Raw genomic sequence first — 14,189 nt, forward strand, 5'->3', positions numbered from 1 at the left:
TGGCCAGAAAAGGTGCAAAGTGGAGAAGAAGTGGTACCGCACAGCCAATCATAACTGACCCTGCTGAAAATGGGCGTGGTCTGAGGTACTGAGAGAGCCCAAGATAATCCACAATGCGCATGCGCAAATATCCAAAAAATGCCGCTCCCCTTTCTGCTTGACAAGCACGAGCCTTTGTCAACAGGACATGACAGAAATGATAAATGATACATGAATATTGATAAATGATCAATAGGCTGGTCGTCAACCTTTCGTCGGAAGACACTGACCTGCTGCGCCCACAAGTGGGCAGTAAGTTACAGGATGGATTCAAACAGGCAACATGTACAGAGCCTTGAAGGGACAGAGTGCTGCCCGGAGGTGTGAGGGGAGACACCGCTTCCGCTTCACTGTCGCTCTCTCTCATGTGTATGAGCTTCAGCTGGTCACACTCTGCCCGGCCGCTTGTTCTAACGGCACGCGACCTCCTCTACAGAACCTCTTGTAAGACGTTCTGCAGGGTTCCTGAGGTTCTCCCGTCTCTGGGTCACCGCTGTGTTTGTATACAAACCCACGTCTCCGCTGTGTGTGTGTAAAAAAAAAAAAAAGAAAAAAAAAGAAAAGTCAAGCCACTCCTTTTTTCGTCGTCCCTCACACTCACCCCTCCTCCTTCCATCCAAAGGGCTGATGCAATGCTCATCTTTATAAAGGCTGAGTCCCCACCCCTCCTCCAGCAGAACAGCGTCTTGTTTCCGAGCGCACCGCATCTCTGGGAATTTTGGTTTAATGTGACTAAATCTAAATTCTTTGCGTTTACGCGTCGGTCGGTTTTATTCTAACACTGTCTGTTTTTATTACTTGAACTGTGTCAGCCAGTGTTTTGACTCAGATCCTGTTTGATAACAGGCCTTTCCATTCAACCCTCATTGTATTCATATTCAACCTTAAACACTCTCAAGGATCAGAAGGTTTTTTTTTGTGAAGAAATCGTCCGGACATTTGCTGTTTCTTTTTCCACCGAAAAGGATTTTACAGGCCTCCTGCCACATCTTCGAAAGGTAAGACTGCCGGCATCTTCATCATTTACTGACAGCCGCAAATCACCTCCCGGATGTAGGCGGCACAGCCTCTAAAAAAAAAAAAAAGAAACTGTGAGATTTAAGATGTTATTTAGATTTTACACTTTTATATTTTCTATTTGTACTGAATCAACTCACTGCCTGTCTTTGGTTGTATTCTGAATCTCATTTCATTAAAAGTAGTGAAAGTGTCACTGGCTCTTTTGGGCTAATTAGTCAGTATTAAACCCATTTACTGTCATGTTAGTTGTGTGGATCTCAATCTAAAAGGGGAAAAAAGGCCAGAACTGTCTTTTCTTTGAGGCCTGAGGCGTCATTTCTTACCAGGTCAGTCCTGGTCCAAATAAATAAATAATGAAGCTGGTGTGACAGTGATGCTGCAGTGCTGGACTCGTGTCTGGTGCTGGCACTGGGCTGTCACTGCCTCGTGGATAGGTAAAGACAAGGAGAGTGAAAAGAAAGACATGTTAAAGTGTCTCGTGTTTGTGTATGTGTGTGTGTTTTTGAATGTGTGTATGTTGAAAAGCCTCTAATCATAACCTGAGTATGAATCAGAGCCTCTGCGCAAAATGGAGAGCCATGCCCATAAAGGGACAACACGTGCCATTGTTTCCATCGGAGCCGGACGTGGAAATAATGCCATTAACAGGATCTGGTCGTTGCGCCTTTTGGGCTCAGCGTGGATCCACATGTGCACACTTCACTGCCAGTGATAATTAATAACGTGATAACTGTCAAGATTTATTATATGACATGAAGCTTTGCCTTCATGTCACCTCACTCTGCTTCATTAAAAAGCTACAGGAGGTTTAATATGTGGAAAAAGACGCTATCATAGTGCGTTTTCTTTTTTAACTGATTTCAGAGGGAAATGTGCGCAAAGTGAGCGGCGCGTGCTGCGGTTTTTTTGTCATACAGCGCGGCTGAGGAGATGTCGGGTGGATGAGGTTGCCGGTCTGGTATTTTTCCACTGCCGGTGCGTCACCCCCCCCCCCCCTCCTCCTCTTCCCCCCTCCTTCCTACAAAGTAGTCACATGACCTGGAGTCGCGCGCCCGCTCACTATAATATTGATTATTTTAAAGGGACGTGAACGCGCACAGCTAGAAATAAACGGGCTGTGCTGGGAGGACGTGACGCAGGTAGAAGAAATGCCTAGAAATGAATATTAAAAAATAAAAAATTATCTGTTTTTGTTTCTTTAGTATGAAACAACCTGCTGCCAAAACTGAGATGAACTTCTTGAACATGTCTCCTGAGGAGGACAACAGCAGCTCCAACAGCACTGAATACACTTTCCAGGACTCTACGAAGAAGGTTCCACTGGACAGGTGAGGCCAGCTAAATAAATACATCTAAATACACAAAACAGCATAAACATTTTTTTTTCCTTTTCTGGAGTGGACACTGAACATCCTGTTCACCTACACTGCATTCAATTCTTTTCTTTCCTGTTTCCTCTTAAAGCCAATGCTCTGATATCGACGCAGAGAGTCAGAAGTTCCTCCCAGAGCATAACCTGGGGAAGAAGAAGTATGAAACTGAATATGTAAGAGCTCCTCTTATCCTCCTACACACTTTTCTCCTTTAAACTTAAATGTCATTTTTCACAATTTCCTAACTGTTTGATTTTTTATTTCCTCCACAGCACCAGGGCAACGCTTCCTTTGGCATGTCCGTCTTCAACCTGGGCAACGCCATCATGGGCAGTGGCATCCTGGGTCTGTCCTACGCAATGGCCAACACTGGCATTGCCCTATTTGTGTAAGTTTTTATTCTACCATATATTAAGTAGGCTATTAATTTGGGTTGTTTTCCACTTTGAAGGTGTTTTTTTAATTTTACATGCAGAGGTAAAAAAAAAAATGAATTGGTTATAACGGCAAGAAAAGTAAAACAATTACCAGCATCAAAGGAAGAACTGCGTAGTGTAGGAAAGGCAGCACTTGATGCAGGAGTGCTGTTGTTTCATAATCAAGCGTCTGCACAGGCAGGTGTGGTTTTGTCTGTTGCATCAAGGTCGCAGCTCATGATGTGCTCCAGCTTTGCAGGGCAAGCTTTTCCCGCCCGTACTGTGTGTGTGTGTTCTGCAGCCGCTCAACCCTGAGCCGTAGATTACACAGGGGTCGAAAGTTTATAGATGGTCGTCACCACAGTTGAAGTACTCACTATCATGTTTGCTGTAGATAAGAACTGGAGAGAGTGGGAAAAAAGGAAAGTTCACTTAAGGGCAAATGATGGGTTTTTATGAGAGCTTCCTCTGTTGGTCATCATGAGGTCTGAATATTTTCTATCACTTTTAGAACCTGTGTTAACCATTACACTTTCCCCTTTTTCACCATCGTGTCAGTTCATGTTGGTGCCTGCATTTCTAAGAACATAATGAGGAATAGTTTTTCTTAGACTACACACATCTGAGGAGGCCAAGTGTTTCACTACCACACAGACAGCACCTCACAGCACTGATCCCCAATCAGCTCTGACATCCAGCCTGAAGCACTCCGCAGCCAGAAATCAAATTCTTACTCAGCGTCGGCTCCCGGTGCCGCCAAATGGCTGTTGCATGTCAGTTTGCAAACACGGGAGGAGCGGCCGGAGTGGCAGCTTAGCCGAGTTAATCCTGCTGCATTTGGGCCAGAGTTACGTAAACAGAGAGTACGCTCGCAGGAGATCATGAATGGAGCAGAGCCTGGTTTACTGTCGGCCAATCAGAGCCCTACATCAGCAGGAGGTTGGGGATTACAAAAAAAAAAAAACAAAAAAAACCAAATAGCTACTAAATTGCTGAAGTAGCTGGAAGTTTTCCAAGCGGCTCTTTATCACTGATTAATGGATGATAGCTGCTTTCTTTGAGTTTTGAAACACATGTCTGGAGCTCTTCGCATCAGCCATTACAATTACAAAAAACAAAACAAGAACAAACTCACTCCCCATAAAAGGTCGGCCAAAGCATATATTTGTTTAGTGGTGGTGTATAAAGTGATAAGATAGGAACAATTATGATGTCAGCTACCCAAAGACTCAAAGCAGCTGGACGGTCACATGCCGAGGGGAAACGCTGCGTCGGGTCTGGAATGGCCTGGAGATTAATTTTCACCTGGACTATTAATACCCCCCCCCCCAGGCACACAGTGCTGGCGCTGCAGCGTCCCAAGGGTGCTAAGAGGATCCCATACAGGGAAACCTTTCATCCTCTTCAACCCCGCTGATGCTGCTCGCAACTAACACGACCTCCAGACTGATGCTGCCTTCAAGGTCTTTGCTGATCAGGCCGTGAAAATGTGAGAAAAGGCAGGTTTTCACTGCAGCAGATGATGAAAATGTGCAGACTCTTGAGTCTCAAAGGCAACAGGTTTAAAAATCGCCTGATTGCTGACCTCTTTTCTCACAATGAGTCATTTGGGGAAATCATTCATTGAACGCTCGTCTTCTGGTTTGGCGAAATCATCTCATCCAACCGGGAGATTCTCTCAAGAGAAATAAGATTTGAGTCATTACACGTCATTGAATTGGCCTTTAAAGTCCCATGCTGAGTGTAGGCACATGTCACAGCGCAGCACTTCAGCACCGATCAACACCAGTTTGTTTCTGATTTTTCTTTTTATGTCCTCATAATTTCCGTCTTGGTCCCTGGTCAACATTTAGCTAAAGATCCCTCTCCTCTGTTTACAGGATTCTCCTCATGGCCGTTGCCATCTTCTCCTTGTATTCTGTCCACTTGCTGCTGAAGACGGCCAATGAAGGAGGTGAGTCTGTCGGACAGTTGTGAGCACAAAGATCCCCAGTGACTTCATTAAGTTTTGTTTTAAAAAATACCAAATCTTCATTTCCCTCTTCAAAGGTGCACTGGTGTACGAGCAGCTGGGTTACAAAGCCTTCGGGTTGCCAGGGAAACTCGCCGCTTCCTTCTCCATCACCATGCAGAACATTGGAGGTAAGAGGCATTTTAGCAGCAGAGGAATAAGTGTTGTGTAACTATTATTGAACTACTTTTCTATATTTATCCACCATGAGTCTATTCCACAAACTGAACACTGTTACTCTGTATCTAAACTAAGAGGATGGGGGGAAAAAAAGAAAGAAAAACAGAAATCTTGGCTGATGGAAACCGGCATGTGTTTCTGGAATGTCGAGTAATGTCCAGTAGAAACATGAGTCATTCGACAAGCATGTGTCAAACTTTTTCTCTTTCCTATGGAAAACTCTGCCCGTCACCGAATATCAGACATCTCTATTTTTGTAGTGGAGTCCCTTACATGGACATGACTTGGCTGACTTCACAGGAAAATGTACTGACTCCAGTTTTTAACCTCTTCACAGCCATGTCAAGCTACCTCTATATCGTCAAATACGAGCTGCCCATCGTCATCCAGGCCTTTCTGGGAACCAGCAATGGGTGAGTATCCAGATATATAAGCACATGTGACCACCTTCGGGTCTTGAAAAGTTGATACAGGTGTCCTGTACACAGTCAGTGTCATCAAAGTATCCCAAAGGCTATCATATCTTAAAGGTCCCATATTTTACACTTGAAGTGTATTTGAAGTGTTGAGCCATAAGAAGATATATTTGTGGTTTTAAGAACCAAAAATCATCTCAATGTAGTTTTACATCTCCTCTCTCAGGCTTCTCTCTGGAGCTCTAGTAACAACAGGTCGGTGAGCCAATCAGAAGAGATTGGTTGGCTGACTGTTTTCTTTGAGATCTATTAAAAAATATAGCAGATTTCAGGTAAACACTCAGAGAAACCAAATCTGATGTGATGTTGTGACATCACAAAGTCACAGAAGTCCTGTCAGCTGGTTTTAAGGCTCAGTTTCTGAATACAGGCTGTGTGCATTTCTCTGTGGACTGAGCGCTTTGATACTTTCCCTACAGTACTGATTCATTGTAAATGAAAAATCCTGCAGTATTTAGTACAGAATACATACATTTAAAGAAAACTATTATGCGTGATGTAAATGAAACACAGACTTCCTCTTCACTCTTGAATATTGGTGTCGTATTTTTTTCCCACACAGCTGAACACAGATTGAAATATTGGTGGCAAATTAAAAATTTATGACCCTGCAATGGAGGTTCTGAACTCACCATCAAGTCGAAACTAATTTCCAAGAAAGTGGTGGGCAGACCCGCCAGATCGGCCTCTGGCCAAAGAACAATTGATTCAGTTTTGGTGGCGATTCAGATCTCACCAATAGAGCATTTGTCAAGCAGTTTTGCAGCACTAAGCCTTCAACCAATGTCAATACAGACGGGCTTACACATCCCAAAAAGGAGTGTTTGTAGAGTCAAGACACCGAGCACTTGGCAACTCAGTGAAAGCACTGATGTGTCGGAAAGTTGGAAAAAAAAAAGATTTATTTTAGATGAGGTGTGACAAAGAGCAGAAGTGACTGGCACTCGAGGTGAAGAGGCACATCGAGCAAAATGGCTGCCGGTTGTTTTTCAAGTGCTGACAGTCAGCGAAGGGGAAGCAGCGTCTTTGTCCTTCTGTTGTGTAGCAGAGGAGGGATAATGGGCGGGAGGAGCGGTGGGGGGGGGGGGGGGGTCTGGATGTTTTAAAGGGACGGACAGTGCTCAGTCTCTTCACGTGGCCCTTCAAAGAGCCCATTTAGAGGATGCAGCCGGTGCCGCATCGAGACAGAGCGCGGGGGATGAGCTCACTGCGACCTCGCTTCAAGTTTCAAAAATTGATGTGGTTCGCGTCGTCAGTGCGGCTTTGTTACATCTATTTTTGTGAGTGGTGCATTCATCGTGCACAGGGCGGTTAGTGTCAGCTGATATGTAGATGTGAAGCTCTGAGCTGCGTGTCAGAGCAGCAGCTGAGAGGTTTGATCGGACCTGGAGCTGCAGAAAAATCAAGAGCGGTCTGACAGGAAGGTGGAGTTAATGCACAGAGCTGTCAGTTTTAGAGCTAATTAGTTTACTGTGGAAGCTGGTTACTCAGATCATCCCATCTAGAAAAGGCAGATGAATCAACTGCAATAAAGAAAAGTTGCATATATTGTCAATAAAGTAAAGAAGTAGTCTCCAGTAAAAGGATCCTGGATCCTATAACAGCTTTTCTGACAAGCAAACTGAACTTAATGTGTAAAGCTGGTCATTATCCTGATGATACATTCAGTTCAGTTACACAGAGACTGGTGCTCATTAGTTAACTGTTTCATTCATTAATAACTTCTGACAGTAACATCATACATGTTGTCTCTTGTGTTTCAGGGAGTGGTACACTAACGGAAACTACCTGGTGCTGCTGGTGACGTTCACCATCATCTTGCCCCTCTCCCTGCTCAGGAACTTGGGTAAGCCGTGCGTCCGTCTGTGTGCTAAAAAGTCGGATGTATTTCTAAACAGGGTTTGGTGAGTTGGTGACACATTCACACGTGTGGCCGACTTCAAAAAAATAAAAAGGGTCCAAAAATGTTCACAGCTTGAAGTGAAGTGGAAAAAAAATACCACAGCTTTAAAGCCAAAGCCTGTCGTAAAATCGGTAGCTCATGTTTGTTTTTTTCCACCACCCCCCCCACCCCCCCCACCCCCCCAGGTTACCTTGGTTACACCAGTGGTCTCTCCCTGCTCTGCATGGTGTTTTTCGTGATCGTGGTGAGTACAGCCTACCAGTTTCCTCATTCCACACACACGCACACACACACACACACACACACACACACACACACACACACACCCTCTCTGAAGCATCCTGTTGTGCCAGATGAGTCTTAGTCAGAGAGAACATTTGAGTTTTTCCATGAAATCTGTCGCTCCCCTCCTCCCCACATGGAAGAGCAGGATTCCAGTAATGGGAAATGCAGGAAGCCAATGTCACAAAACACTGAAACACAACAAAGTGAAATAGTGAAACTGAAATGTGGCTGCATCTTTGGTGTATTTTAAAATTGGATTTGGGGATCCTGACTGTTTTTTCACCTGATTTCTCACAGTAGCCTGGTCTCAGTGAAAGTTATTTATTTCCCATGAGGATTTCAAAAACTTTTCAACCAGACAGACTTAAGGAGTTACTCAATTTCAAGCCAAAAAAACTCATAAAACCCCGCCTTGTCCTTCCAGGTGATCATCAAGAAGTTCCAGATCCCTTGCCCTCTGCCTGAAAACGTCAGCGCTTTGAATGAAACCATGAGCAAGTTGCTGAACACGACCTTGTCCCACCCCAACAACAGCGCCGTGGACTACAGCGAGGACGCGTGCACGCCGAAATACTTTGTCTACAACTCGCAGGTGCAGCTCTTTGACATGCAAACATCTGGAGAATTTAAGTTTGTGCTAAAAGCTAGTTCTGTTTAGTAATGTTTGGGTGTCGGCCTTTTTTTTTGTTGTTGTTGTTTTTTCCAGACTGTCTATACTGTTCCCATCCTGACCTTCGCCTTCGTGTGCCACCCGGCCATCCTGCCGATGTACGAGGAGCTCAAAGAGTGAGTGCTTTCGTTTCGTCATGTTCCCCCAAACTACCGACCGCAGCTGCTTCCTTATCAGCGCTTTCCCCGATTTTAAAACCCAAGAAATTTATCTCTAAGATTACTGTGTGCTTGCGTCTAAATGAAACACACCTCCTCTCTCCTAAAACAGCCGTTCCCGCAGAAAGATGCAGGGTGTTGCCAACGTGTCCTTCCTGGCCATGTTCATCATGTATCTGCTGGCCGCCCTCTTCGGATATCTGACCTTCAACCGTAAGTCTCGGGGGGGTTTGATATAAATATGTTCACTGAATCTATTAGCTGAAGAGTTTTGGGAGTTTAGCTGATTCTGTAACTGAAATTTAAACAAAAAATGAATCAGTAAATGCAAGGAGAACCTCAACTCATGTGGAACAGACTGACCAGAAAGCAACAAAGAGTTAATCCAAGCGGTGCGGGTTTACAAGCAGTCAATGTCCCTGAATACTGAATGTCAGAATGGATCAATCATTCAAAGTTAAGGGAGGAAGTCTCCAGGTCCAAACTAAATACAGAGTAACCCTCCTAGGACAAAATGCTCAGGACAGGACTCGAGGCCTGTTACGTAAGACTGTGAAAAAATCCACCTGTTGTCGCTGCACAGTGCGCCAGCATTTTTGCGTTCCTGTTTGTTTGACAGGAGCGAATGTAAAGTTCCTGGAACATCAGACCGGTTATACAAGAGCACGATAGACTTCCTCAAACCGCCTTGACAGGGCAAAACCTGATGTGGGGACGGTGAATAAGTCCGAAGCCAGGGAGAGTACAGATTGAGAAATCATCGTGACTCTTGTTCCAACATGCTTGGGCGGTGTTTGCCGCCTTTAGGACAAGACAGAGGGCGCCAGCCAAGTTGAGCCACTCATGGTGAAAGTGTGGGAGTGGAATAGATTGCAACACTGATGTTTAAATGGAGGGAACAAATGTTAGAAAACTATGTTGTGGCATATGCAGAACAACCAGCTCTCTGTGCTGATGTTTAGCTGGTGTAATGTTTGCACCTTTCACGTTTTCATAACAGACACAGTAAAAAAGTGTTATGGATCACTTCAATCAGCCAACTCACTATCTCCAGTTCTGGCAGCTTTACAGCCGTTTTTTTTTAAAACTCTCTTTACATCAAAGGTCCATATTTACTCTTCTCCTGTGTTTTATTTAAAGTCTTGATCCATAAAAAGATATATTTGTGGTCTTCAGAACGAAAAACCTCCTCAATGTAGTTTTACATCTCCTCTCTCAGGCTTCTCTCTGGAGCTTTATAAACAGCAGGTCAGTGAGCCAATCAGAAGAGAGGAGGTTCTGAGCCTCTCTTCTGATTGGCTGACTGTTTTATGAGTAATTGAATAAACATATAGCAGATTTCAGGTAAACACTCTGAGAAACCAAATCCTGCAAGGTTGGATGGTGGTTCCAGGTTCAGAGGGTGACTGCTTTGTTGTGACATCACAAAGTTACAGAAGTCCTGACGGCTGGTTTTAAGACCGAGACCTGCTTTATAATCAAACTACACATGGAAATCCACCTTTCTACTATATGGGACCTTTAACGTATGTCTTTACCTGTTGTGTTTGTGAAGTACTTCAGCTCTAACAGGTCTCTCTTGTCTTTCCACACAGTGCGCGTGGAGCCTGAGCTGCTGCACACCTACTCCAAAATCTACCAGTTTGATGTGGTCCTGCTGATCGTCCGTCTGGCCGTGCTGACCGCCGTCACCCTCACCGTCCCTGTGGTGCTCTTCCCTGTGAGTGTCAAAGAAGTCAAGCTCAGATCTTAGACTATTAGTCAGGAGAATTAAGTGGGTCATGTCAGATAACCTCTCTTTTTGTCTCTCTCTCTGTGTAGATTCGTACCTCCATCAACCAGCACCTGTCCTCCTCTAAGGAGTTCAGCTGGATCCGCCACTCCATCATCACCGTGGTCCTGCTGGCTGGCACCAACGCCCTGGTTATCTTTGTGCCCACCATCAGGGACATCTTTGGCTTCATCGGTGAGTGTTTGTGTGTGTTAATGTGTACGATGATAAAAATAAATGTAAAAAGTTGCTCAGATACAAAATCTTGTGACTAAAATGACATTTTTCTTTCATCTCCCAGGTGCCTCTGCTGCTGCCATGCTCATCTTCATCCTGCCCTCGGCTTTCTACATCAAACTGGTGAAGAAGGAGTCCATGAAGTCTGTGCAGAAGATCGGGGTAAGGAGTTGGTTCTTAATACACGTCACACACACACACACACACGTCAGCGAATAACTGGAAAGCAAATTGACAGTTTGAATCAGTCGCTCTGCTTGAACACATCAGCTAAATGTGAGGTTGTTTTCCTTCTCCAGGCCACCCTCTTCCTCCTGTGCGGCCTCGTGGTCATGATCGGCAGCATGACCCTCATCATCTTGGACTGGATCCACAACGCCACAGCCAGCCCAGACGCCACAGCCATCCCAGACGCCACAGCCAGCCCAGACGCACACCCCAACGGACACTAAAGCTCCGCCTCTCCTGCTGCAGCCTGCCGGAGGAGGGAGAGCGGGACGCTTCCAGCACTGGACTGCTAACGACCACGCAACCAACGAAGATCGAAAAACCTATTGTAAAAGAAGAAAAACACAAAGAACTCACTTGATGCTCGGCTTTGACTTCCTGAGCAACAGACCATTGCCATTCCAAGAGAATGTATCCAAACTTTGTACAGTTTGCTGTTATAGGCCACAAAGATGGTGTTTTACTTGCTTTCTTCTTTTTATTGTAGCTTTTTTTTTTTTTTTCATTGTCGTTTTTGCTCGTTTTTACTCTTTAATGTTTTTTTTGTGTAGTTATTGGTACAGCTGAAAACAAATATTTGAAGGTGCCTCATAACAGAGATGACATAGTCTTAGAGTTCAAAATGCAGCTTACACTCAGGTACGGTGTTGTTGCGTTTGGCGTGAGTGTGGCTGTGACCTCGGAGTCTTGCTGAGAAAAGTACGTGAATCTCCCGAAAAAGGTCGACAAGAGGCAACAGACTTGAACGTTTATCCTCCTCAAGGACAATTAAGTTCCTTCCAACATTTGTTTCTTTTCCTTTTTTTTTCCTTTTTTTTTTCCTTTTTTACTTTGCCAAAAATGTATTTGTAAAGCATCTTTGTATATTGAAAGCACTTACTGTTTAGCACACTTGTGAAAAAAAAAAACAGATTTGTCAGTTCTGACAGGCGAGGCCTAACACACCGCCTATTCAGTATTCGTACCAAGGCTTTGTGACCTTGCTTATAGTGTCAGCTTTCCTTGTAAAACATAGTGTAAGTCAACAGAACCTGCCTTCTTCTCAAACCCGACACTGGGAGCTGCAGAGTATCTCACGAGAGGACTCTAATGAAACTGTATTAACTCTTAAAAACCTGCTGAAGATCTTGTTGGAATAGCGTGCGCGGCGACAACACTACTGCTTCGAGACCTGGAGGCCGCCGAGCCTTCAGTTCCACCTCCCCATCCAAGGGTGGCGGGAAACTGAAAATTTTTTTCTTTATGGGAGAATACTTTGAATTTGACCACATGCAGTGGTTGTAATTTACCTGTTAAACTTGCAAACAAAAGAAAAACACAAAAAAAAAACCAAAAAAAAAAAAAAAACACCTAAAAACTAGAAGTCAGGTGTGCTCCGTAACACCAACAACCAAACATGTCAACTAGCTGAGGAACGCCTCCGTCAGAATATTACGAGTGTTTTTTTTAAGTATGGCTGCACAGATTCCTGCTATCGAAAATGTGTCACAATGAAGAACTTGAAAGCTCGACGTGGACCCACATCCTCATCGAGTCGTGAGCCTGTCATCTGACGGTGCACTGTGCTTCCAACACTAACGTAACACGTCACCAAACTGTTATTGTCCAACATCTATTTATGGAAAACCGTGAAATCAATGTAATTTAATCTATTTTACTATATTTATATAATATTGTATGTATATATATATGTATATATATCTACTGAGTTCAACTGTATATACGCTTTGTTTTGTTTTAACTTTTTTTTTTTTTCTGTTTTTTTTTTTAAACAATAATGAATTGAAACTGTAAAACAAAAATTGAAAAAGCCCAAGCTGGTGAATCTGTGACATTGAATTTCCTCTGATGCAGCGGAGCTTCTACTGTTAACTCTGACTGAATTATCCTGAATTATCCTCCTGTGTTGATTCTGTGAAAACCATGTTACATGTGGAAACAGCGGAGAAAGTGGCAGCAGTCTCGTTTTCCTTTTTGGCCCCTGAACACGAACCCGGATTAGCAAAATGTTCTTTACGCACGTCTTGGTGAGAGAGTACGTCAGCCATCTCTTGACCTCAGGAGCAAAGAGGGCTTTGCCCACCAGTGTTACACTCTTGTTTCAATGAAACACCATGTATATCCTGTAATTAATGTCTGATTAAAATCAAAGATAATCTATAGCATGGGCTGCTGGTGCTCTTTGTGTCCTTTGTCAGCTTCTTCTTGTCTGTGAATGTGGTTTATGAGGACACGGTGTTCAAACTGGTCACATTAGTGGACTTACACCAGGTCCTCCATCATGCAGTTGACAGTGACCTTCAAATGACTGGTCGAGTGGTTGTCAGAATGCCAGTCAACCTAAACAGAGGCGGCTAACTGTTAAACCTTATTAATGAGAAATAAAATCCAAATACATTTGATTTTAAAGAATATGAACTAGAGTTTTTGAAAGAAAATATCAATCACTTACCAAGAGGAAAGAAAAATAGATCTCACCTTATTGTTTTGATCTAGTTTTTAGCTTCTACCTGAACACACATTAAACCTTTCAGACAGCATTGTGGCCCCTTATTTAAACTTATACATTAGTGCTACAACCTATTAAAGATACATCCAGCATTAATACTGTACAGATATGACAGAGGTATCGTTAATATTTAAGAAATCTCTCTGCTTTTTTTATTCCTCTTCTGCATCTGATCATGAACTAATGTCCAATTAAAATCCAAGATAAACTGAAACATAATGCTGATGTTTCTTCATCCTGCGGCAGCTTCTTTTTCTCTGTGTAATTGTGGTTGATGGGACATGAAGTTAAAACTGCTCTGGACGTTACTTAATGAAGTCCTCCATCACACAGTTATTAACACAGACTTTAAAACGTCTGGTGAGGTGGATTTCAGATTTATATTCCACCTCAGCACGGGCCTCTCCCTCTCTGAGTGTGTAAAGGAAATATTTATACAGTTACTCAGAACTGTGGATTTGTAATTATCCTCAGAGGAACAGGGAAATCTAACCAAGCATGACCGGAGCGCTTACCTCTGGGATGAGTCACTTTTCTCTTGACAACACTGCCCCCTAGTGGTCATCAGAGCGCACAGCACAGCTCCGTTTGTGGCGCTCTCAGATTACATCTTTGTGTGGCTGCAGATTTTCAGAACATAGTGACAGTGAGCCGCTGCGATTTCCCAGAGTCAGGGTGTGTGATTCATCCAAACTGTTTAATGTGACCATCAGACCAAAACCCCACAGATTCATTCATCTATCATATATGACAGAGGTGTCACATGCTCATGTTTTGAGAACCTGGAACCAGAACGCGTCTGACAGCCTTGCTTGAAAATGACTGAAAATAGTTCATTTAGTCTAAATACAACTTCATGTGTTTGCAGAAGACCAGGCCAGGGAGGTTTATACTGCCAACCTATTCTGCACAT

General features: G+C 43.7%; 1 protein-coding gene across 1 annotated transcript; it reads left to right on the forward strand.

Annotated features, from left to right (window-relative positions):
* The first annotated feature begins 689 nt into the window (after positions 1-689).
* slc38a2 (solute carrier family 38 member 2) lies at positions 690-12,929 on the forward strand. The gene is made up of 16 exons (XM_056367060.1): positions 690-1,037; positions 2,262-2,387; positions 2,524-2,605; positions 2,705-2,820; positions 4,729-4,802; positions 4,898-4,990; positions 5,377-5,452; positions 7,279-7,361; positions 7,604-7,662; positions 8,128-8,295; positions 8,410-8,489; positions 8,644-8,744; positions 10,127-10,251; positions 10,353-10,497; positions 10,604-10,701; positions 10,839-12,929. The coding sequence occupies exons 2-16, from the start codon at positions 2,263-2,265 to the stop codon at positions 10,989-10,991; spliced, it is 1,578 nt and encodes a 525-aa protein (XP_056223035.1). The 5' UTR covers positions 690-1,037; position 2,262; the 3' UTR covers positions 10,992-12,929.
* The last annotated feature ends 1,260 nt before the right edge of the window (positions 12,930-14,189 follow it).

This window comes from Seriola aureovittata, chromosome 22 (genome assembly GCF_021018895.1).
Source record: "Seriola aureovittata isolate HTS-2021-v1 ecotype China chromosome 22, ASM2101889v1, whole genome shotgun sequence".
In the NCBI taxonomy this organism is placed as follows: Eukaryota; Metazoa; Chordata; class Actinopteri; order Carangiformes; family Carangidae; genus Seriola; species Seriola aureovittata.